The sequence below is a fragment of the Carassius carassius genome, chromosome 5 (assembly GCF_963082965.1).
Source record: "Carassius carassius chromosome 5, fCarCar2.1, whole genome shotgun sequence".
NCBI lineage: Eukaryota > Metazoa > Chordata > Actinopteri > Cypriniformes > Cyprinidae > Carassius > Carassius carassius.
The window spans coordinates 6,397,428-6,423,740 of NC_081759.1; the positions used below are offsets into that span (position 1 = coordinate 6,397,428).

Below are 26,313 nucleotides of genomic sequence, written 5' to 3' on the forward strand. Positions count from 1 at the left end.
GTGATCGATGTGCAATGACAGACTGTTTCATCCACCGATAATTTGGATCCTGACTTCAATCCCAGTGTGATTCTTTAAGATGATTTATCATATATGAATGAAGTGTTGATATTATTAGTGAGCTATCACTAGTAGTCTATCAAGTGTAACAACTGTTGCAGATGACTAGACTGAAACTGTCTTGGTATGTATTCTTTGAGCTTACCCTTATGTAACCTCTTTATGAATGCCTTAACTCGTGTTCTTTATCTGTTTAGTTCATTTTGATCATGAATTCATCTGATAATAAGTCTGCAGTTTTCTCTCAGAATGTGGTTAGAGGTTCAGTTATTACCTACTTTTATGTTGTTGACGCACACAAATCTGTGAACCTTTAGAAATAATTTGTTTACAAAGAATATTTAACTTGATACAGAGTATGATGTCGACATGTCATGGTTGGGTTGCGGTGTTTTAATCCTTTTTTTTTTTTACTAATCGATGTCAATTTTTCATAGTAGGATTTTATACCTCAGGTCCTTGTGTTTACGGTACCAGTGCCTGTATTTGATTCCACCAACATACATCTGTTCTGGAAGTGACCACATTGTATTTTGTCACTATTGATTTTGTAATACTAATGTAATTTATACGTGATATTGTATTGATTTTGATTAATTAGCTAATTAAATATATATATATATATTACAATAGCAAAAAAAATCTGTTTTCATCTCTTTCTGACCTATATGTATGCATACTTTTTAACGAGTGTTTAACAGTCAGTTCTAATGCAGAGACCAAATCTACTCTAAAATGATTTTTAAAAAGTTTTTTATTTTAATCAATGTGTGATTGCCCATTAGAAGGTGTCATTAAAATGGAAATCTGTCGTATAATAAACTAACACATACAAGCACATTCACGCACATACACACTCAATTTAAATTGTAATAATATTTCACAATATTAGTGTGAATAGTTATTAGTTTGTACTTTAATTTGTGAAAAGCCTTGGTGAGCATACAAGACTTAATCTTCTTCCGTCCTTGTGGTGCTTAAACAGTAATCTATTATATTAATTAAAAAAATTATAAGAAAAGAAGATAGGCTCTTAAGCCCACCAAGGCTGTTTTTCAAAAATACAATAAAACATTACTATTGTGAACTTCACATTTTACATAAAAAGGTAGATTAGTCTAATCTGAATATGAAAAGTAAGATTGATCACCACAAAGTGCCAAAGCTATAGTTGGTGAAAGTGTATTTTATAGGTTGGTTCATGGTTCATGGTCTTAACAAATGTCAATGTTTATGAAACAAGCACCTGTGCTGAATTTTCTGTCTAATCAGTGCCGATAAACGATTATTCGTGATTAATCACTCTCCGAAATGCAAGTTTTTGTTTACGTATGTGTGAGTACTGTGTATATTATGTAAATATATTATGTACACATGTATCAAAACCTACTGTAGCGTGTATAGTTATAAATAATAAATATACATAGTGCACACACATATATGATGTAAATAAATGTTTTGGATGCGATTAATCACTATTAATCGTTTGACAGGACTAAATCTAATCTAATATGGTGTTCACAAAATTATTCTTTTTATTAGGCTATCAATGTTAAAAAGAATGTTGTACTGCTTAATATTTTGTGGAAACCGAGATACATTTTTAAAGAAATTTCTGATCAATGTAAAGTTCAAACGAACAGCATTGATTTGAAGTAGACATTTTTGTAACAACATAAATGTCTTTACTGTCACTTTTGACCAATTTAATGCGTTCTCCGTGATTACCATGGACAGTAAAAGAAATACAAACATTGGTTTCTTAAAAAAAAAAAGGTATCTATTTTAAGTACTTTCACCTAACAAGCGCTTGGGACAGCTAAACAGATGGCTCCATAGATATACATATTATGCATATCTATGGATGGCTCCACCAGTACAGGAGAACAACTGACCCTCGGTCGCGTTTTTCAGACAGGCGTCGCGACGGCTTCCCTCTTAGGGGTCCTCTGGGTGAAGACTGGATATTTCAAGCATTTATTCTTACTTTCTGTGCCACGTGATGGCACGTGTACACGTTGATTGAGTATTTAATCAACTGAAAGTGTTTATTGTACAAAATATGGTCAAATTATTAAATACATTCATACGAAAATACCTAAAAAGAGTATTTTAATAGTTATAACGGAGCATGGGTGACACCCAGTGGATCTTTTTGATATTACACCTCATGCATCTTCGGTAGGTGGGCACCTTATTCTTTTCTCTCTTTTCTCTTTTATTTAATGTAATAAACACTATAGATTATCGTTAATAGTAAATCAATGCACAATAAATTGAGATAGGGAAAAATATAAATATACAAAAGTATAAAGAAGAATCCTAGCGGTTTTGCATGCTTGTTTGCTTATTTATTTTTAATCTGGAAAATAACTACAAACTAGATTTAAATCAATGATGAATATGCATTTTGCCCACTTTACAGTAGATTACGAGAGCTCTCGAGTTATAGAGAAAACTATTTTACTGACTACATTTAGCACACTTAACCTTTAAATAACGAGTGTTTTGACTTTAGTGTAAGCTGTTGTGATATTTTATCTACTGTTATATAACAGTTATACAATTAAAATTGCTGTGATCACACTGTCATTTTACTGTGATAATTACTGTATCACATAAGTAATAAGTAATCATTTTTAAATAACATGAAATCAATATTTGCAGAACATTCACTACAAAACAAACTATACATAGCACATTATAATTAATTACACAATCATTTGTTACATTAATTAAATGGTTTGATGAAACTACCAGGGTTGCAATGATTCAAAAACCATGGGTGCTGATGAAAAACCTATTAAGTCAAAATAAATAAAAAACAACTGGTGTGTGTGGTGTCTTACTGAAAAAAAATATATATATCCAAAAAGCTGTGTTGAGGGTTTCCAGCAACTGAAAACTATTTTAAAATGTTTTACTGGTGCATTACTAATGACACGTTTCTAGTTTGTATTTTTACTTGTAAACACTGTAATACACTATATTGTTATTATACATGTGCATACGTCTAAATGATTGTGTTGATTACATTCTGTTGCTTTTACAAAAATAACACATTGTGTGATCTTTCGCTGCAGCATGAAGCTACTGAATGCTGCTTTTGGGCTTTTGTTATGCTTTTATTTTGTACAGAGAATTTAGCTTGATTACAACAAGCTAACACAAGTTTTGATCAGGCATTTAAAGCAGCTACCGCCTGGGTCCTAAAGGAGACCCGATCGCGGGTGGAGACTCGATTTGTCGCGACGACGGCAGCTTCACTCTCGGGTCGGGACGCTGACAACAAGCGAACAGAGATAAACAGAGAAATCCGCATCCATCCTGCCGAGTTTCTCTATCCATTGGAAATATATCGCTATATGTGAACTGAAGAGAATTTCGTAAGTTCATTCGGTGAGTTATTAGCGCGCTCTGTGTAGCTTATTCGCGGGTTTTGGGCCGATTTGTCGCAGGATGTCTCAGTGTGTGTGTCGCTTTGTTCTGAGCAGTAGCCATTTTTAATCGGTTCCCACATCAACAAGTCCCCAGAAACCCTTCATTAACGCATTGATTACTCATTATACCAGCAGATGTTAATGAAACACCCGCGTTGCTGCGGTTTGAAGCTCGTTTGACGGATCTGGTGGAGTTTATACAACAGAAGAGGCTCTAGGCTAATGTCACTAGCATTGCTAAACATCTCATGAAGTCTTTGTGAAAATCGCTCACGTTATATTAAATGTCGTTATTGATCAGCTCTTACGTTCGTGTTTACAACTTGTAGTGTGTGATTGTGTTGATTTCGTGTGTGTGGAATGAGCGGGTTGTTTAATAATCAGGCTGAAGAGCCTCTGTTTACATCTCATGCTAACTGTTCGTTCATAGATGTGTTAGCTTCGTTTAGCCTGTCATCAAAATGTTTCGTTCTGTATTATTACATCACACTGATTTCATAATCCACAATGTTTAACGTGTCCCTATTTCTCGGGGTTTCTCGTGAAGTCTTACTGATGTGTATTTCTCACGAAAGCAGGTTTTAAATCTCTGTCATGATTAATCTGACTTTGGCACTGATGATGGTGGTCGTTTATAAGTGTGTTAGCAGTGCATCAGCCATTTTTGCAATTATACAAGCAAGTACTAGGTAATATTAACAACATGCACATACTGTATGGTAAGGATTTGGTTCAGGTTTAGCTGCTTGTAATTATGTATAATTTTTTTCCTTATCAGTATATTAAAGATTCATAGCCTGAAACAGACACTGTAACTTTTAAAGTGTTACCTTTACTTTGAGTTGAACAGCTGACACACAAATAAAAATCGGCAAAAAGTGTCCTCATCCTCAGGCCTTCCAAGATGAAGTTTGTTTTTTCTTAGGAAGAGATGTGGAGACATTTAGCACTTGCTCCGCAATGCATCCTCTTCAGTGAATGGGTGCCGTCAGAGTGAGAGTCCAAACAGTTGAAAAAAACATCACTATAATACACAAGTAATCCACACCACTCCAGTCCATCAGTTAATCATCTTGTGAATGTGAAGCCAAAAGTTGGGTTTTTCTAAGAAATGAATCCATCATAAGGCGTTTTTAACTTCAAACCATTGCTTCTGGCTAAAAACACGAGTCTCCAGTCATAAAGTGGTCTGAATCAGGAGAAAAATCTCCACCGTGCAAACACCGTTTACAGACCAAAACAGCTCTAGACAAATATATGGATGGATTTTGATGTGAGAGACAACAGGGGATGGATTTCTTCATTGGAGGAAGCTATGGTCATGTTAAAGATTTGATAAATTTTAGCCAGAAGCAATGGTTTGAAGTTAAAAACATCTTGATGATGAATTAGTTTTTTTTTATAAACGCTGCTTTTGGCTTCACAAGACGTTAATTGATGGACTGGAGTGGTGTGGATTGTTTGGACTCCTTTAGGGCTGCAACTAACGATTATTTTGATAATCGATTAATATATTGATAATTTTTTCGATTAATCGGTTTATGTACTTATATTTTTAGTTTTTCCCATTTTTTCCCCCAAGTAAATTATTAATAAAGGATCTTTATCATTCAGCATAGATTAAGAGATTTGAACCATTTTGCATTGTCATATCCTCATCAAAAATATACCTGGAGTTGTTTTATTATGTGTTAGTAATCCTTTGTCGAACTCTTCTGCAATCAGAACACTGACCCATACTCTAGCAAATTTCACAAGGAGATTTCAAATAATGTTTTCACCATGTCAGTCCTTAGGGCTCCTAAAGTAGTTTAACATCCCGAACAAAGCTTAAGGAATCTTTCAGAACATATTTTCACGAAGAATAAGGATAAAACAGAATAAGATTGCAGTGCGTTGTATTTTATTATTTACTGGGAAACGGCTTTATAGCTTATGCTGTGAAATTGTAAACAATCCTTCGAATAAAGTGCCAATGGCATGAAACCTGAATGGAACTCACAATTTAAAGTAAAATCCATCAGAAGGTTGTCCAGAAAAAAAAATTGGACACAGACAAAAAACCTGCTGTGTGAAAAAGAGCAGTGAATACTTAGAAAAAAAAAAGTGCATTTCAAATATCTTTAAACATTTACCTCTCTCATTCAGTCATAATTAGGCTGCACGACTGAATTATGAACTGGTAAACGACAAACTGATCACAGAACATGTTTCTAAAGCTTTAAATGTTAACTGTTAAAAAGCAATGTTATCAGCTTTTACGACTAAACATTTGCAAACAACATTGTACTGGAGAATCTGCACAAATAAAAGGCTTAGGGGCCGTTCACATATCGCGCCTAAAAACGCGTGGAAAACGCTAGGCGCACTGCTTTCTCCTCCTTTCCAAAGCGCTCGTGCAGTTGCGCCCCTGGGGCGTCTGCCTTTGCTAAGCAACCATGACGTGCTCTCTCCTTGAAGACGCGGAAATTTCAGCAAAGGATAAATGGATTTGCAGCTCAAAAAATCGCTTGCAGTAGCTCTGCTACTAAATTTATTTCAAAATGGAAATCCATATACAGCTATGATCAGCTGTTCCTTCATCTTGGCTGAGCTTTTAACGTTGTTACGGGAAAGGATGAAGCTGATTTAGTTCTTGTCACATGACCCGCGGCGCACTTGCCGCATTCTGAAAAGTTGAAATGTTTTTAACTCGATGCGGTGCGGACGCGCCCAATAGTATCGGAAAAACGGACGCGTCGCGACCGCGTCGCTTCCATTATGAGCCTACATTGGAAATAACGAACATGAGCGCGCAAAAGACGCGATATGTGAACGGCCCCTTAAACAGTTCAGTAGTGCAGAGTTTACAGGTTAATCTTCTCTTTTGATGGCTCAAAGTAAAGTACTCCCACACATCCCGCTAAATGCTGCAGAGACGCTGTTCGGGAAGCACGTGACATAAAACGAGGCCAGCAATTGGCTATTCGCTACTTCTCCTGTTGTACTGGCTGAGTAAAACCTCCGGTGGCTCATTACTGCCACACTTTGGTCACCGCAGATTTGAAATATGCACGAAATGAGCCACTTACGGCAAATAAGTCATTTAGCAACGAATCGATGACTAAATTAGTTGACAACTATTTTAATAATCGATTAAATCGATTCATTGTTTCAGCTCTGGACTCCTTCTGATGGCACCCGTAGGTTTCTTTTTAAGCATATATTAATTATTGGATGAACCATTCCTTTAAAATCCTTTTGTGTGTGTAGGGGACACGCATAGCATCGTCATTGTTTGTTAGTCATCCAAAATAATTGACAATGAACTTCTGTTTGTCGTCTTCTGTTATCTTTTTTTTTTTTTTTTTTTTTTTTTTTTTGGGAGACTATCAAACATGTATTTAATCTGGAACACTTTGAGAGTGATTATACAGGAGTCTGTTGTTGTCTTTTCTCCCATAAATATTTACTTAAAATGTTCCGTATACTGTATTTTTACTTTTAAACTGAAGATGTGCACTTGAAGTTAAAGCCAAAGATGTAAATGATTAACTTGGTCTCATGTAAGTCTAGTGTTTTGGTTTTCTTCTGTGGAACACAAAGGTAGATGTTATGTAGATGTCCATGTTGCTCACAGTGAAAGCATTTTATTGCAGTTACAGAAACGGGATACTCCAGGATGTCTTGTTGAACATGAATATTTCCCTTCTGGAGAGCTCATGCATTTCATTCTAGGTCCCTGTCGCTATCGTGCATCTAGCAGCGAGTCGTAGTGTTTCCATGTTCTCACTTAGACAGCGGGACACTTTTGTTATGAAAGTGTTGATTTCAGCTTCATCTCCTTTCCAAGATGTCTGAATGATCCCCATGTAGCGCTTAAAAAAAAAAAAAATATATATATATCTATATCATTCTGTCCAAGATTGTGTTTTGTTGTTTGAAATGTGTCTGAGCCGCATCCTCTAGTGTCCAGATGGAAAGCTGATGTTTTTGTGGCATAGAAATTATTCTTCATCAAAGTTCATAGGGTGTGTTGGAGAGACGTTGGTTCTTCTGCTAAAAGTCATGTCATTTTGTGCGTTTCTCCACAGAAACAGACGGTACTGAAGAAGAGGTGCAAAGAAAAATTTCCATACTCGATGACATTACATCGCAATGTCAGATCGTTTGGGGCAAATAACCAAGTCCAAGGATGGGAAAAGCAAGTATTCATCACTCAGCCTATTTGACAAGTACAAAGGGAAATCAATAGAAACTCAGAAAACCACAGGTGAGTTACTCACATCCGTATTCTAGTGTTTGTTGCTATTGCCTTTTATGTAAATCTGATTTCATAGAGCCGTGCTTTAAATCTCAGATCGCTTTTGCATGTTTAGATGTGTCACACCGTGTGTAGTAACACCAGAGCAGCAGCAGATCTCGTATATGTGTGTGTTAACCGTAATGTGCCAGTATTTGTGACGCATGTGATGTTTTCCCGATTTCACACATCTCTCTTTCTCTCTCTGTAAACCTGCAGTTGTTGCACGACATGGCTTACAGAGTCTTGGCAAAGTGGCCGCTGCCCGGCGCATGCCCCCTCCCGCTCACCTGCCGAGTCTGAAGTCTGAGAGTAAAGGAAACGATCCCAACGTGATTATCGTGCCCAAAGACGGTACAGGATGGGCAAACAAGCAGGATCAACACGATCCAAAGAGGTCAGAGAAAATGCTGCTGCAGCATCAGCACTGCTGTCCATCACTCTCACGAAAACCTCTCTGTTTGTGAAGTGAACTGACGGACAGACTGTGAACCGTAGTGTGTTTTTTGTGTCTATGTGTGTCATTGTACAGCAGACACTGATTGTGTCATGCAGAGCTGCTTATATTAAGAAAGGCATGTGTGTAGAGGGAAAAAGAGATGCTCATGTTAATGAGTTAATGAGGACGTTACAGTCACTCTGTGCTGCTGTGAGTGTCTCACCCAGACTAAAGCAACTCAATTAAAATGTTTTAAATGCTGTAGTCCAGCTAAAATTGTACCAGCAGTAATTTTTTTTAATGTTCAGTAACACATCATGCTGCATATATGCAAAAACGTGATGCAGGGCTCAATAGTCTGACTGTTTCACTCACATTTGTGGCTAAAAATAGAGGTTTGTGAATGAAGTCAAGTCTTAATGGGTCAAAATTCAGTTTGTAATGTGAATTTTGGTCATAAAGTCTTAATCTCAAGGGGTATAACAAATGTTTAATTTCAGTAGATCTTAAATTTGTGGATGGAAAAAATAGTAGTTGTGATAGTGTAATGTGATTTCAATTTCAAAGAGCCGATTCATTTAGTGTTCAGAACGGGTTGTAATCAATGAATACCTTTTGTATGGGTGCTTGAATTCCTTGAAAAATGCTTTATTTTAATGTATTGTCTTCAAGGTTTGAAAAACACTTGGATTTTGGATTGGTTTCATAATAATTTGCCTTCTTACTGAATAGTTTTTTTTTTTTTTTTTTTTTACATAAAATAAGCCAAACAGCTATGCTCGAGTCTGTGCATGTGGCTGTAGTGGGATCTTTATTAACAAGATAAAAGCATGCCAGGACGTTGTGAGAACTAGTGTCATTTTTCAAATCGTCATATCGTCAGCCTGTGAGATCGACGATAGACTCTTTGTTCTTGTCATAGAATAACTATTTGGCGTTTTAAAACATGCAGGTGCGCGAGAGAGAGCCTATGGAATCACCAGTAATAGAAAAAATTAACTTTCAAACATACTGATAAACTAACGTTAAACAGCTAGTTCATATTTAGTCTGACGCAAGTGTCATATCGCGTGTCCTGTGACAAATTTGCCGCATCTGCACATCGAAGTTATCATTCTAAATGTTCAGCAAAATCAGTCAAAGGTGAAAATCAGTAGTATATTTAATTTAAAGTCCAACAGTTTAACACTAATGTCATCTTGACTATCGACAGAGACATCTGTTTACGTCTGTCTCTGACTATCGTTGATACACAATACTATCGTCTATCGGCACAACCCTAGCGAGAACTAAATAATTTAGTAGCCTCCCATTAAATCAGGTTTTTTCATTGAAGAGTATGCCCTTTCAAGCCATATAAAAGGAAAAAAAAATATAAAAAAAAAATTGCCCCCCCCCCCCCTCATTTAAACTAAATCCTTTAAAACGATCGAGATTTAAGTAAAAAAGGAAAATTAATGAAGTGTATATTGCGGCATATGTTTAGAAATGCTGACAATGCATAAGATTTCTTTATGCATATTTTTCCCCAGCATTGAGCATTATAACATCACACACGTTTGTGTTGAGCGCATATTGTTAAATTGTTACATTTCTATATGGCAGCGCCTGCAAATCATTCATCTATTTTAATACTGATCTTACGAAAGGTAAATTTGTGTAGTTAAACTCTGACAATGCAAATGGAAATCAGTACGTGGAAAAAAAAAATAAAACCGGTTTACTACATATTTACTAAAGTAAATCCATGGTAAATTTATTTTGTTCAGTCATATATTTTTAAAAAAAAGGAAACGGGTATGAAATATGATTAGTAACAAAAAATCATTAATGAGAAGACTAAGTTGACTGTGGCAGGTTGGTTGGGAAATACATTTATTTATTCAGATTGCACATTTGGAAGGGAAATGTATTAATAGGAACATTTCAGCAGGTGATATGAGATCCTTAGTTTTGTAATGCAAACTCCATGTGAACGTGCTCCCACGTAATATTTTAGAAGGACCTTAAACGGATACTCCACCCCAAAATGAAAATGTTGTCACAAATCACTTACCCCCATGTCGTTCCAAACCCGTAAAAGCTTTGTTCATATTCAGAACACAATTTAAGATATTTTGGATGAAACCCGGGAGGTTGGTTGTGACTGTCCCATTGACTGCAAAATAAATGACACTGTCAAGGTCCAGAAAAGTATGAAAGACATACTGTCAGAAAAAAGTCCATCTGCCATCAGTTGTTCAACCGTAACATTATGAAGTGACAAAAATACTTTTCGTACACGAAGAAAAGAAAATGTTTTGTTCAACAATTTGTCTCCTCTGTACCGGTTTGCGCCATTTTAGAGAATATCTACTGAACGCAGGCAGCTTATGCTCTTCTGTGTCAGCTGCAACACAAGGATATGTTTTCTGTGTATTTACACTTTGATTTGAACGAAAACGGCACATCTGTGCAGCGTGGCTGACACAGAAGAGTATAAGCTGCTTGTGTTCAGTGGATGTTCTCCAAAATGGTGCTACGGTGATGCATAGAATGACATTTTAAAAAAAATAAAGGCTGGAATGTGAGGTTTATTAATATATTAAACTTATTTATTTGTGAAAAACCTGTGATTGGCAAATCATGTTTGTAGTATGCTTATTAATAAGCAACTAGTTAATATTGAGAGTATACAGTACCCTCAGTAAGCATTAGGACAAAGTTGCTCTGTTAGCTGTGGAGTCAAGAAATCTAAATATGATTAAAAGATGAATATCAGACGCAACTACAGCATTTTATTATTGGATGATTCAACACAAAGATGTTTTACCATTTAAGAGGATCAGTACTTTTATAGTTTCATCCCCCAGTCTCATGTGAGTATAAGTATTGGGACTGTTAGCTCACAGGTCTTACTGAGTGATCAGCTGGTGTCCTGTTGCATTAATTCAGATGTTAAAAGCAGGAAAAGTGTCAGTATCAGTTATATCCATTGCTTCTGCATTCAGAGTCCTGCATTTGATAACACACACAAGCCAGGATGAAGATGTGGGAGCTGACTTTGAGAGAAAAGAAAAAGAATGGTAAAATAAGTGTATGTAGAATCAACAACAACCTCTAGAAAGCTGGGGTGATGGTTTTACAATCTAATGTCCAAAGGAGACAGACACAGAATTACAGAAACTACACCGCAAGATGCAAACCTCTAATCAGCATCAAAAATATAAAGGCAAGATTAGAGTTTGAAAAGCAAAAAGGTGAGCCAGTAGAGTTTTAGAACGGAGTTTTATGGGCAAATGAGACCAAGATTAACCTATATCTGTGTGATGGGAAATGTGGAGAGGGAGAAAAACGTAAATGCTAATGATCCTAAGCACACAACCTCACCTGTAAAGCATGGTGGAGGTTGTGTCAGAACAGTGACCCAAAACACCCTGCCAGTTCAGTCAAGAGGTTTAAAGAAATGAAATGTCTTCGATGGACTGAGTCAATCTCCAGATTGAAGTCTTTTTGATCATTTGGCATGGGCTGTATTAAAGGCTGGGAAAAGCTTTTCAAAAGATGAGTCTGGTGATGTCTGTGGGTTGCAGACTCACTGCCTTGTTTGAAACTAAATATTAGCTTTTAAACGTCTACATTTGCTTTGTTCAGTTGTCCCAGTACTTTTGCTCACATCAGATAGGGGGATCAAACACTAAAATATAAAATAAGGTTCTGTAGTTTTAACTCGTATTCATTAAATGTCTCGACTCCACAGCACACTAAGCATTTTTGTCATTACTGTCCCAATACTTTTGGAGGGCACTGTTAATACATAGTTCAAAATAGGCCTATAAATAATTACAAAATTATTCCAGAGTATTTAAAAAAAAATAGTTTACTTTTTGTTTTAAGAAATGTGCTTGAGAATTGTGCTTGTAAATGTGTCTTTGTATCCACTAAGGAATTATTTGACACATTATTTGATAAATTTTAACCATGCCCCTAAAATCTTTTTTTAATGCGTTCTTGAATTGTTCAACTTGGGAACACACAGGCCTGTTTTTTAAAGAAAAAAGCACTAAGTTATGTTGCATATTTATTAGAACTACATAAGACAAGTAAAATGAGTTGCAAGACTTAATTGGATCTTTAGTGTGTGTGTGTGTGTGTGTGTGTTATCTGTGCCACATTTTGAAGGTCCATTCATATGGCTGAAATGACCATGGACATCATGCTCAAAAGCTTAGATTTGCAGTGAGGTGAACACTTTCTTTGCGACAGTTCTATTTTTTTTTCTCTTCTTTTTATCCACATGCTGTAACTAAGTGATGTATGCAGTAATTTGAAATCTTTTTCTGGTTATTTAAATACGTACTTTGTTCTCAAAATACTCCGCTCTATTTCTGGATGCAAATGGCCATCACACGTTGTCTGATTGGTGTCTGTTTCCTTCTGTAGTTCCATTGCATCATCAGCACAGCTGCCGGAGTCGCAGCCACCGCCGGCTTTACAGAAATCTGTCTCCAATCTTCAGAAGCCCATGCCAATAACCAGCCAGGAGGTACAGATGGCATGCTCTTCATCTCTTCATGGTGCTCACCTGATGTTAATGTCATGGTGTCTGATGTCTGCTGAATGTGTTTCTGTCCCTCTAGAGCACAAGTACAGGTGGACAAAAGCAATGGGCACAGCTCAATGGAAAGGCAGTAGATCAAGATGGTAATCATCCGTTTATTCTGATCAAAGGTGTTTGTTGTTATGTCATGTTTTATATTTGTTTGACTCTGTTGTCCAGGTTTAAAGGTCTCAAGCCGACTGCAGCCCTTCTCTCACGAGGAATTTCCGACGCTGAAAGCAGCAGGCGAACAGGACAAGGCTGGCAAGGAAAGAAGCGTCTTCGATCCGTCGTATGGGCCCGGACCAAGCCTCCGCCCACAGAGTGAGTCCAGCTTTGTTCAGAGCGGTCAGGTTTGATGCTGGGAAATGTCAGGCATCTGTGATTTGTCATTGCATGTTTGCATCATGTAGTGCTGGGCAATATACTGGTTCAAATCGTAAACCAGTTTGAATTAAGGACATGGTATGAATTAAAAAAAACTAAATGGCATAATGGTACAACGAAGACAATATTGTAAATTGAGAGTAGTTCAATGTTAACTGCATATACTTTTTTTGACTAGCTCTTTAACTGGGCAAATAAACAAACCGTAAACAGTTGACAACAGAACTCAAAGACCGAAGATAAAATGCAAAGAGGTGAAAATACTGCAGCAGGCTGAGCAAACTGGCTTCACCATGTGTGAAATATTGAAAGAAAAACCTAAATGCTGAATTGGCGGTGAGGGTTTATATGAATGTATCTCTGAGACCTTTCCCAATTCCGCTTCCCCTCTGACTCCCACTAAGCTTCCTGACAATTCTGATATATCCTGACACAAAGGCAAAAAGTTATCACCCCACCACCCACTCCCAATTCAGTGTTTTTGCAGCTGTGTTATTTCTAAGGTCATGCTTTTATAGTGGATGGATGCAGTTTTTTGGGCTTCCAAATCTTGACCACCATTCACTGCCATTATAAATCAAGGAATAATAAAAAAAACAGCTCTGATTGTATTTGTCTGACAGAATAAAGTCATATGCACCTAGGATAGCCTGAGGGAGAATTAGTCATGGGGTAATTTTCATTTTTGGGTGGACTATCCCTAATCTCTTTTTTTTTCATTCGTAAACCAAAACACTTTTCACAAAGTAAAAAAGAAAAAAAAAAAAAGTTGAAACAATATTTGAAAATGTAGTACAGTAATATTTCTGTTGTATTATAGATGTTGAAATATCTGGTTACACTTTGTTTTAAGGTGTCCTTATTACAGTGTAATTGTACATTTAAGTAATGATTGAGTAATATTAATTGACTACAAGTACTTACTATATGATTTGTATTAAGATTAGGGTCTGGTTTAGGGTTACTTGTATAATTTTTTTGTTATAATAGTAAGTACATATAGCATGTGTAACAAGGACACCTTAAAATAAATTGTTACCAAATATCTATAAGCCTATCCCTTAACTTTGGCCCAGTTTCCTAACCGGGCATGAAAACAGGGTCACAAAACACTGTCAGTGTCTTGTAGATTTAAAATGAAAGGGAAAATAAGCCAAAAGGTCTGAACAGAAATGCAACTCTGACAGATCAGGAAAACCTCATGGTTTTAGTTGGCTTGTAAAACCACTGGCATGAATGAGTCTCGATGTGATGTGCTGATGTTGTGTGTCGTTGTCAGACGTGTCGAGCTGGAGGGAGGGTGGTGGGAGGAACCTGCAGCCCCCAGTGCTGTCTGCCTCCCCGCCCTGCACAGACACGGACACCAAGAGCAGCGGCTCGGCTGAGACCACCACTCCTCTTCCTCCCCCCTCCTCATCCACCTTATCCTCCTCATCATCCTCCGCTGCCGCTGCCCAGTCCTCTGATGTGAAGGAGCCGTCGCTGCGGCCCGCTCAGCCCGTGCAGCGCAGAGCCGCCCCATCAGCCCTCCAATACCAGCACCACACCACCACCACATACCACGACATGCTCCCTGCCTTTGTAAGTCTCTGCCCATCATATCCGTTATCCAGTGAGCTGTGCTTTCTCTGATGAAATGCTTATTGGCACTTTGTTTGTCAGATGTGCCCTAAAGAGACTCGTGACGCTCCAGGTTCCTCGGATCACGGCCCAACCACTGTGGTTGCCCCCGTGCGCTTTGAATCCAGGTTGATGTTCAGACCAGCGTTCCCTGCACCGGAGCCCGCCAAGTGAGTGTTGTGTGAATTACTGCAGTGGGGAATGCCTCTTTATGTCCTCTTTATAAATGGCTGTTTTTCATTTCCCAGTGGTGATTTAAGAAGAGAGGCCCGTTTCGCCCGTATCCCTCCACGCCCCTCCACTCGCCCGATCCGCCGCCCAGGAGATCGAGCTCCCCGTCCTGCCATAATCAACCCTGAGGACCTGAAGGACCTCGATGAACTGGACAATGACTGTGAAGATGGCTGGGCAGGTGAGCGCCAGTGTTTTTTATTAACAACAAATTTGTATATATATATATATATATATATATATATATATATATATATATATATATATATATATATATATATATATATATATATATATATATATATATATATATATATATATATATATATATATATATATATATATATATATATATATATATATATATTTTCATTGTGACCGGTGTCTGTTCTTCAGGTCTCCATGAGGAAGTGGATTACAGCGAGAAGCTTAAGTTCAGTGACGATGAGGAAGATCACTCCCACTGTGAGAAGAATAAGATCTGGTAAGCTTTTCTTTTTTAATTCAGTGCGTGTGGTGTGAACGACGCTTTTGTTGGAATTGAAGCTCATTCTAGTGCTTGTGTCTTGCAGGGATGGTTGGGACAACCATCAAGACCAGCATTCATCTCAGAGCTCTGGTGACTGTTTGTTTCCACGAGACGCTGAGGAGGAGTCATACTCGCGCCAGCCAGAGCCCGTACCCTCCAGGAAGACCAATGGACGATTGTCCTCTGCTGAATCTCAGGTAACAATTTACAGCCTTATGCATTTGTTTTTTTTATCTGCAGCAAGTAAGGCCAGCATTAGGATTGCATACAGACCAGAGATTAGGGGGAAAAAAGTATAAACAGACAATAAAATAAAAAGTGACATGCATTCAGCACAGTTTTTATTATATATATATATATATATATATATGTATGTATGTATGTATGTGTGTGTATATATATATATATATATATATATATATATATAATATATATATATATATATATATATATATACGTGTATATATGTGCGTATTTGAGTTTTTATTAATATATTGAATCATTTTTATTTTTGTATTTTATTTAAATTAATTTCAAAGGTTTAGTAATTTTGTTTATCATTTTTAGTATTTTGTCAAAATATTTTTTAGAATGTATTTCAGAATTAGTTTCTTTTGTACATAAGGTTAAGCTAAATGAAAAATTAAACAAGCTGAAAAACTTGTGATATTTTATTTAATGTTTTTATTTCCATAAATTTGTTTTCCATTGTTTTAACAGTTTTAGTTTTTAAAGGTCCCGTTTTTCGTGCTTTTTTTTTTGAAGCTTTGATTGTGTTAACAGTGTGCAATATAACATGTTCATGTTTCGCGTGTAAAAAACACAGTATTTTTCACACAATTCACCTATCTGTATACCGCTGTTTTCACTGTCATAAAAACAGGCTGAGGACTTCCTTGTTCTATAAAGTCCCTCCTTCAGAAATACGTAACGCGTTCTGATTGTGCCAGCGGTTCCTGTGTTGTGATTAGACAGCAGCTGAGCGCAGGCTTCCCTTCTGAAAACGCGATTGGACTAGTTTTGAGAAGCAAGTGGGCAGGAGCATGTGCTGGAGATGTACTTATAATCACAGGAGCGTTTTTACTGACGAGATGCGCATGAAAATCGCATTTGACTTTTTTGCACAGCCCTAACATCTAGTTAACAAAGCTAAACAGCGTTGTCCTTTGTCTAATAAGTTACAGAAACCGTTAAACGCACCAAAAACAACGCCTTCTCCAGACAAAAGAGGGAACTGCTCCATCTTTCAGGAATAATCTTTGTGCGAATCCGGCATTAAACTGATTGAGATTTGAGGAAGCTGTCCTCAGCAAGCTGTCCTCACCAAAATGTGCTGCAAATAGTTTTACATGTGGATTATAATTTTTGGGAACCGAGTTAAACATAAATTGTAACCATTAATCTCCAAGTACAGCGTCCCTGGGAAGCCCAAACAAAGGTGATTGGTCTCAGAAATGAAAATAACAGCTTTTCGACGACATGGCGACAAACACAAACGCAGCTCTTCCTCTTCTCCGTCGGAGTGCAACAAGACCACGCCCCCTTTTATGTGTATTCATGTGGGCGGAGGTTAGTCAAAAAACTGTTTTAGTGACGTCATTACTGCAGGAATTAGAGGGATGTAGTCCAAACAGGTTGTTTGTTGTAGGCGAATTCTGTTAAATAAAATATCTTGACTTCTTTTGGTTGGATAACCACCTACCAAATAAGTGATGATTGAGCATGTTTTTTTTTTTTTTACTAAATGTTTAAATGGACATTTTTAATAGCACCTTTAAGTTGGTCCCATCAGTTCAGGCTCATCTCCTTTCTCTGTTGTTTGTGATTTGCAGCACCAGCAGAAGAACAGTGGCAACAGTGAGTCTGCAGAGGAGCAGGAGGAGCCACAGCGGCAGGTGCTGCCTCGTGGGAAGTTTGTCTCAGCTGACATCTCTGCTGTGGAGAGAGCACGCAGACGGCGTGAAGAGGAGGAGAGGAGAGCACGGGAGGAGAGACTGGCTGCTTGTGCAGAGAAACTCAAAAAACTGGATGAAAAATTTGGCAAAACTGAAAAACCTGCACGGTCTGGAGAAACACTGAGAGAAGCAGACAGCAAGGAGCTGACACAATCTCCAGGCCAAAGGTCATCCAAACACCACCAGGAGGGCTGGCAGTATGGCACTAAAGGTATACGAGTTCATATAAACTAGTTGGTTTATAAATGTAAGCTTTAGCTACCCTTGTTATAATGGCATTGTGATTTCTCTAAATTTTTTTCCTTTAAATCAAAGGCGTTTATTTTCCGCTACTTTTCTTAAAACCTTATTTCATTGTATATAGAAGTGTCTGATGCACCATCGGAGTCATCCAGTCAGGATTACAAAGATGAAGGTTGTAACTACCACAATGATGACAATGGTCCTGAGTCCACCTCTCCCCTCCCAGACTACGGCCGACACCAGAAGCCTGTGCCACCCCGCTTCCAGAAGCAGCACCAGCAGCAGGTGAGCTTTTATACCTAATACTTTAAGTATGTGGAAATGGTTATTAATTCAGCCACCCTGAAAACCTTGAGGTTTATATTAGGGCTTGCATAGACTAGTCGAGTGATCGATTACTTCAACCACTAGTCGGCGCTGTCGGAAACAATCGGCTAGTCGAGCATGCATTAACCATAATGTGTACAAAGAGTTTACAAGTACGACATGAATTTTAGGATTACAAAATTGCGTGTACTCTCAGAAATCAGCTTTTCAAGAGTAATATCACCTATAATAATACATCATAGACATTCTATTATTTGTATATATTTAAAAGGCAATTATTTAAACCTTAAGCAATGATATGATACGAATGAATGGATTAAGCACAGCGCGCCCATCAATCAAACAGCCGCGCTGCGCGTCAGTCTCTCAAAAACCAAACCAGTTCTAGCAGGCTAATCCGCTTCGATACGGATACATTTTCTACTTGTCCTACGTGTTTGCATCTTTACCTTTTGCTGGTTTGTGCGGCATGCGCACATTTGTTTAGTGAAGTTCACTAAACATTAAGACTTGCTTAAAGTGTTCTGCGTAATGAAAATGTGCGCATTGAATTGATTCAGTCGTGTACAAATGATCACTAAAAGTTTGTCATGACATCTCTGCTGGCATGATAAATGTTATTTTAGAAATTAATAATTTTATTTTAACACGACATACTTGTTCAGTGATAACTATGGAAAAAAAAAAAGATCACCAATAACGGTCTTATCAACGTTGTATCCGAATGCAGATAAAAATTGTGATTATTACAGACACAAATATTAGCTGTTACATGAAAATTAAATATGTAATGTCATAATTATAAAGTTTTTACAATTTATATATGTAATTGTTGCATATACGGCTAAGAATTAATAAGTTTATTGATATATTCACAAATAGTCGAGTATTTTTTAAATAAAAAATTGACTAGTAGAAATCAGTAGTTGTGCAACCCCTAGTGCATATGTCTATGGAGAAGTTCTAATGCTTAGAAATGACAGTTTTCATGCTAACTATATGCTTTTATGCTGTTATGTATGTACTGAATGCATTCATTTTATAGAGGAGATTTATTTTTTATTTTTTTCTCTCTGTGTTTTCTAGGAGCAGGTGTATAAGATGGCGCCGTGGCAGCAGTCGGGTCACCCCACCCAGTCCAGCTCTGCTCACCCACAGAGAGGCTTTTACCCTCATCATGTTTTGGGCTTTGACCCACGCTGGATGATGATGCCTCCCTATATGGATCCCCGTATGGCACAGGGATGTTCTCCAGTGGATTTCTACCCTCCTGGAGTTAACTCATCTGGTAAACTACAACATCCTCCCTATTTAGTGGTGTTTGCCCAATCAAGCATTAGGGGTGTGAGACATCATATTTTCCACGATAATACCGGTATAAATTTTTACATGGGGGGAAAAAAAAAAGTGATGTATTAAGGTATCAATGATATAGTGATGCGATGACGTTTGGCGCATATACGTTCCCTAGCCCGCACAACCACTACACAAACCCAATAGGTGTATTCAACTTGAAGCTGCGCAGACTGATCTGTGTATGACATCAAAGTATCGCGAGAGTGGTTCTAGTGCATATTCGAGCGCACACTCTTACCTTCAGAATAGGGCTGCAACAACTAATCGATAAAATCGATAAAAATCGATTATGAAAATCGTTGTCAACGAATGTCATTGTCAATTAGTTGGTCTGCTCACGTCACGGGGAGCGTTACTGATGACGTCACTTTCATGACAACAGTCACACGCGAAATGGCAGAGTAATGTTAATCGGAGAGAAATGACAGATCAATCGGCGGCAGAAAAAAGTGTGCGCCCCAAGTCTTCTAAGGCATGGGAGCATTTTACATTAAATGCAGCAAATAAGACTGTAATCTGCAAGTTATGCAAAGCTGAGCTTGTGTGGCATGGAAGTACCACAGTGATGCACGAACACATGAAGAGGAAACACGTTGTCACGGATGAAGGTGAAACATCAGCACAGTAAGCAAAAACTGTAGCCTATATTCTCATTATATGAAGATGGGGAAAATAGTATAGTCTGGTTTAATTCTATGCTACTGTGTAAACAGCTTTGTACCGAACCAACTTCGGGACAGTCACACTAGATCTATTTTGTCTCGAGCATCAGGTTGCGCAATCATTTTGCTCGCAACATAAGTGATGGATTATAATAGCGCTACCGCAGAAATAGGTTAAATTAAATGGTTAAAGGCAAATTAAATATAAAGGCAGTTAATAACAGCAGTAGTAAAAGATAGTTTTTTTTTTTTTAGTCACTGTAGTCAATGGTTTTTAGCGAATGCATAATTTTTCCTGTCCTGAGTTTGATTTAAAAACGATTGTATTGCTTTCACTTTCCCTTTTTCACAGAAAATAGTCCGTTCCGTCTCTACGGTTAGAATCCTGTGTCCATAGCAACGCTCTGTTTTTCATGGCAACGATGTGTTATATTTCGCAGCGAGCGGTCTGTTATCAAGAAATAACAGACCGCATTCTACATTGGAATTCAACCAAGCCATGTAATAAAAAGTTTAAAAAAAAATATCGATCTACTGCGGCTCTACTACGTTCACACGCTTGTTTTCAGTCTTTCTATATTTAATTGATCAATATATCCTTATAATTCATTTAATTTTAAATAAAAATCTGAACATGTCTGTGTAAATTTGTTTTACCAAAAATTGTTAAAACAAATTTACACAGACATGATGATGTAAATCTATAAACCAAAACATCTAAAATATATAATAAATTCAATGTTTATTTAAAATTAAATGAGTATGCAAGGAGAGACAATTTATGTGTAAATCAATATTTGCATAACTGCAACTCTATCTGACCCATCCCTCACTCACAGAGACAAACGCTATCTTGACTTGAAACCAGACCAGTGGAGTCTGCTTGAAGAGCTTTGCACTGCTCTTAAGCCATTTGAATGTGCCACCGTTTTTATGAGTGGGCAGGAATATATAAGTCTCTTCATTGCCTCCACTTGTGAAAGGGCTCTTGAAGTCCACTGAAGGTGCTGCCTACGATTCAGCTTAAGTGAAGTCCTTCCAAGTCACAGTAGTTGAGCAGCTTCAAAACAGATGGAAGGAAACACTCTTTGATCAGGTAGATAATCATGTGGTTCTCTCCTCTGCTCTGGACCCAAGGTTCAGAAGACTGAAATTTCTGTCACCTGAGCAAATTATAACTGTTCAAGCTAAATTGCAAGCTAAAGCACTTGCAGCAAGAAGGGAGATGGTGCAACAGCAAATTACCACCTCAATCATAAGAACTGCAGCTGAACCTTCAACATCTTTGCTTGACTCACTCCTTGAGTCTGGAGGCAGCAGTGATGAAGAGAGTAGAGAGGAGAAAGCTGAGGAGGACCTCAACACTCAAATAAGAAATGAAGTCCTGGCTTACTTTGGTGAGAGGCCCCTAGCCAAGGAAGAAAATCCTTTGGATTGGTGGAGAGATAATAAAGATAAATATCCCACCTTGGCAAAATTAGCTAAATCCTACTTGTGTATCCCAAGCTCCTCAACACCATCTGAGCGTCTGTTTTCCGCTGCAGGTAACATAGCTTCCAAAAAGAGAGCCAGCCTCAGCCCGGAGCATGTGGACATGCTGACATTTTTGCATTCCAATTCAAAGTTTTGGAAGAGTGAATAAGAAACAATTTCTTATGAACAACACTAAACAGTGACAGTTTTCCTCTTCTTCTGCATTCTACCTCTGTATCAAAACAGTATCAAACAGTAACGTTTGTTTATTATTTATAATTTTGATATTTCAACAAAATACGCTGCTTAATATATTATTACAAACATCTTTGTGTCCTAATTTCATAATGTGAAGTTTATATGAGCAGCACAACTCAATATTTTGTTTTATTTATATTTTGGATATTTAAAGAAGTTTTATTGTTTAAAAACTGGACAAACTTTTGTGTTTTAAGGTTTAAAATGTAAAAATTAAAGATTATATTAGTAAAACTCAATGTGTGGCTTTTGCACTTTTTAAAGTACACTTTTAAACATAAATAGCCTGATTTAGGGTTTTATTTAGTTATAATAAACAAAAAAATCAAACTGAATAAAAAAAAAAAACCCTGTATCCGATTAATCGAAAAAAAAAAAAAAATAATAAAAAAAAAAATAATCGTCAGATTAATCGATTATGAAAATAATCGTTAGTTGCAGCCCTACTTCAGAACTAGGTGAAGCTGTGCGTAGAGAGCAGGGGCCCCTGGTGATTTCAACCAACTGCCAGCAAAAAAGACAGCCTGTGCATAGTCCCAAAAGCTTGTCAATTGCGAAACATTTTAAAGCATTCAAACACAAGATGTGGAAAACTCAACAGAGTTCTCGCGTCGAGTTTGGTGTGCACATGGAGAGTAAACATCGAACTGAGCTCTTCTTCACTTCCTCACAATTTAAACATACAATCACAAAAAGACATGAAAAGCTTAATTCAGCACCCACATGCTGTTCTGTGCGTACAGTGTGATTGCAGAGAGCCGCAACTACAGCCATTAAACACCGAATTGAGTTTTGTCTCTTCTTGCTCTTGAAACGACAAATACATACAAAATTGTCACAATACCTGTCTTTTCGAGTCTCCTTAAAAAAATGGTTGGTTATGTCTAAAGTAAAAGTAGAAAGCTGAGATCTAAATGGAATGTATCATTATATTGGATGTACTATCTCTTAAAGTGACCGCGCCTAATTTACTAGCTGCTGTCAGTGTCCTTGTTAATCCAAGAAATTAAATGGGAGAAAATCACTTACTGCTATTTACTGAATTACTTTGTAGTTTTAACAGGAATTAATCTACATTTAATTTATACAGTAAAGACTATGCAATACTATTAACATTTGATTATTCGGTTTCTGTACCTTGACACCTACAAACCTGAAAAAACATTGCACAAATATACAAATTAAACAATTTACACCATTTCAAACGTGGCCCACCAGTACAACCTGCACCAGAGCCTCACAAACTCCAGCTACGGCCCTGCACACCGATTGGTCTGCTTAAAGTCGAACACACAGCTGCTGCTGCCACCCTATGACAATAGATTTACAATTCAAATTATGTAGTCTGTCATCGATGAAAGTAGCTCATTGGGGGAAAAAAATGCTACTGCTTGCCAGCTGCAATCGCCAATAAAACGTTGTTCCATGTTTTTTTTTCTATATCGTCATAAATATTATCGCAGATATTTTTGAAATGATATATTTGAAGCCATATTGTCCACCCCATCAAGCATCACTATTATTCATATTAATACGATCAAACCTTTAATAATATTATTAAGCTTCAAAATATGAGTAAACTTGATCCAGTAAGCCAGACATTACAAACTGTTATGTCAGTTTAACCCATTTGACAGAAATGAGTAATTTTGAAGCTCCCAAGATTTTGAGAGAATGTTTATCTTAACACCGCATGTTCATGGTTCCCTGATGCTGGAAAATGATCACACTTGATTTGCTTTACTTCATATAATTAGTGTGGTTTTTTTTTATCCCATTGATTTCATTGATTACAATGAATTAATTTATAGTATATGGTTGCTCAATTTGGTAAAAAAAAAAAAAAAACTTTAAACAGTTAAACTGCGATGAAAGCATTTAATCTCATAAGAAAATCTCTTGTATTGCTGTTGCTGAAATATCCACTTATTTCGATATTCTTTTTGTTATTTTAAACTCTAAATGAAGACTGATATATTACTACTTCAAAAGGTTTCTTAACGCTTTTTCTATATTATAAAATTCTAAAAACTTGTCTGCAGAAATGTTGTGAATTATGTGAGTGCGCAATGCCTTTCCCAAAAGTAGATTTTGTGGTCCAGCTACAGTAACTTAGTATCATGCTCTGCATGGTGATATGGCTATTTTTATTCAGAACATTTATATTGTGATATTTAAATGTAACTTTTTTTTTTTTTTTTTTTTTTTTTCCCAAGGTTTGGGGAAACCTGTCATTCAACAGGATCACCTGAATAGCCCTGGTTCCACCTCTGATGAAGGCTGCCATCCCAACATGCATCAGGAGAGGAGGGCGCCATCCACTGAGCCTTACCAAGTGTGGAACCAAGACAGCTATTCATCTGCACGCAGTTTCACCCCACCCTACCAGAGACAGCAAGAGAATTGTGACCGGGCTCAGGCAGATGACAGGAGTGACCAGTCATCTTCCAGACATGACTTGTATGAAGACCGAGGTCATGACTGTGCAGACAGTCCAGCAGAGGAACTGCCTCATAAAGGCAGAGGCTCAGACGTGTCGCTCGGTTCGCAGCAAGAAGTTTACAATGAAGTAACCCATCAACCATTAATACTCCGCAGAACCCATCCTGGAGACAATGAGCACAGGGACGTCTCCTCTGGTAGACATCAGAAAGAAGACCTTGATACCCATGTTGAGGCCTTCAATGGCAAGGAGAAGAGCTGCGACTCTGATTTTTGGAGGAAAGGTATGGGTAGCCTGAGGAAAGATGCCAGCAGTCAGGCGCAGTGGTCCGATCACGGTTCGAGCAGCAGCAGTAATGTTAGCCAGCCATCTGAGTCCATTGGTAGAACCTTTAGAAGGACGGGACCCATCAAGAAACCTGTGTTGAAGCCCTTGAAGGTTGAAGACAAAGAGAACGAGAAACCCAAAACTGATCTGGAGAAGACTGTCCCATACCGGCTGGAGAAAGAAGTTGTTACTAACGTCTATGACCTGAAGAAAGATGCTCCACTTCTGTCTAACAGGCACTCCGCCCCACCACCCGCTTCCTCTCCTGAGGAGAAACAAGTGGAAGCTCCGAAGGTGGAGAAAACAAGCAACTTGCCTGAAGAGTTGCACAAAGAGAACTGCTGGGATAGCAGCAAGAGTCAGTCTTTGGACTGCTTTGACAACAGGGATCCACCAGCTCCTCGCCGCAACAACTGGATATTCATTGATGAGGAGCAGGCGTTTGCAGGGGCCAGGGGAGCAGGTCGTGGACGTGGCCGGGGCTTCAGAGAGTTCAACTCTCGTGGTGCTGCTCGTGGAGGACGGAGCGACAGCAACAGGGGGGCCTACAGTAGCACAGGCACACAGAGGCCTGCGCGAGGACGTGGCACTCGAGACTTCAGGGGCGAAGATCTGCAGCGAGGCAAACCCCGGAGACGTAATGTGAGTGAGACGCACAGTGAGGCCTCAGAATATGAGGAGCAGCCCAAGCGCCCACGTCAGAAGGCCACTGAGAACGGAGAGGCTTCATATCCTGTGTCTGGAGAGGTCAAGAGGACTGACAAGGAGTCGTGGAGATCAAACAAGGTCTACACTGATGATCAGAGTGGCAACATCGATTCCAGGGACAAGACAAAATCAGCTCGAGTGTTTGGAAGGTCATTGCCCCCTCGCCTTAATGCTGGATACAACCGTGGATTTGGCTCAAGGGACAGTTCGAGAGGGAGAGGAACCCAGTTTGGAAGTACCTCCTCTCAGGAGAACAGCTACAACTTCGGTGCAGACTCCTATTCGAAACGCTCGTCTGAACGAGAGTTCCTGAAGTACCCCCCTAAATTAACGGGTTCCTTTGTAGATAACTGCGTTGAGGACCGAGATGGAGGTTACTACCTTGATAATGATAATCCTGACAACCGGCCCCTTAGAAGGCGGCGTCCCCCACGCCAAGATAAGCCCCCACGCTTCAGGCGTCTACAGCAAGAGCGCGAAGGAGGAGGTCACTGGAATAATGAAGACTATGTTAACGGAGATGTTGGCAATCAGTGGCCAGGTCGTCCTAAGGGTGCAGAGGAGCACTGGCCAAACCACTACTCTGGAGGACAGTCACAGGAGATCACGGGTCAGAGTCAGGGTGAGGACTGGGAAACCGGCTCTGAAAACAGTGATTTCAGTGACTGGAGGGAGAAGCAGGGGCAGCATGGCGACATGCTCATGGATGCGGGTCACAGAGAACCTGGCTCTGAGAAGAGAGAGCTCTCAAAGCGGAGCTTTTCTAGTCAGCGTCCAGTCGTTGACAGACAGAACCGGAAGAGTGACACATCTGTAATGGAAAACAAGATGAGCCGCTCAACGGACACACAGTCTAGTGCAGGTTCCTCTTGTAGAAACGAGAGTTGGCAGAATGGCGTTGCTTCCAACAGCAAACGGTATGTTTCTTCAGAAAATAAGTTAAACATATTGATATGAAAAAACGGTACCATTTATGAAATTCACACTATGAATG

The 26,313-nt window shown here is 38.4% G+C and overlaps 1 protein-coding gene across 4 annotated transcripts in view; it reads left to right on the plus strand.

Moving 5' to 3' along the window:
* The first annotated feature begins 3,274 nt into the window (after positions 1-3,274).
* The window catches only part of LOC132140712 (protein PRRC2B-like), a 30,305-nt gene continuing 7,266 nt past the window's right edge, over positions 3,275-26,313 (plus strand). For 2 of the 4 annotated variants that reach the window (XM_059549616.1, XM_059549620.1), the window contains exons 1-15: positions 3,275-3,459; positions 7,574-7,752; positions 8,002-8,179; positions 12,644-12,746; positions 12,841-12,904; positions 12,981-13,124; positions 14,467-14,768; positions 14,850-14,977; positions 15,056-15,219; positions 15,435-15,522; positions 15,611-15,764; positions 17,400-17,733; positions 17,887-18,050; positions 19,179-19,380; positions 24,058-26,236. In XM_059549616.1, coding sequence (XP_059405599.1) covers positions 7,638-7,752; positions 8,002-8,179; positions 12,644-12,746; positions 12,841-12,904; positions 12,981-13,124; positions 14,467-14,768; positions 14,850-14,977; positions 15,056-15,219; positions 15,435-15,522; positions 15,611-15,764; positions 17,400-17,733; positions 17,887-18,050; positions 19,179-19,380; positions 24,058-26,236 — 4,319 coding nt within the window. In that variant the 5' untranslated portion in view covers positions 3,275-3,459; positions 7,574-7,637. The remainder of the gene's footprint in view (positions 3,460-7,573; positions 7,753-8,001; positions 8,180-12,643; positions 12,747-12,840; positions 12,905-12,980; positions 13,125-14,466; positions 14,769-14,849; positions 14,978-15,055; positions 15,220-15,434; positions 15,523-15,610; positions 15,765-17,399; positions 17,734-17,886; positions 18,051-19,178; positions 19,381-24,057; positions 26,237-26,313) is intronic. The other 2 variants (XM_059549619.1, XM_059549617.1) reach the window with 2 other exon arrangements.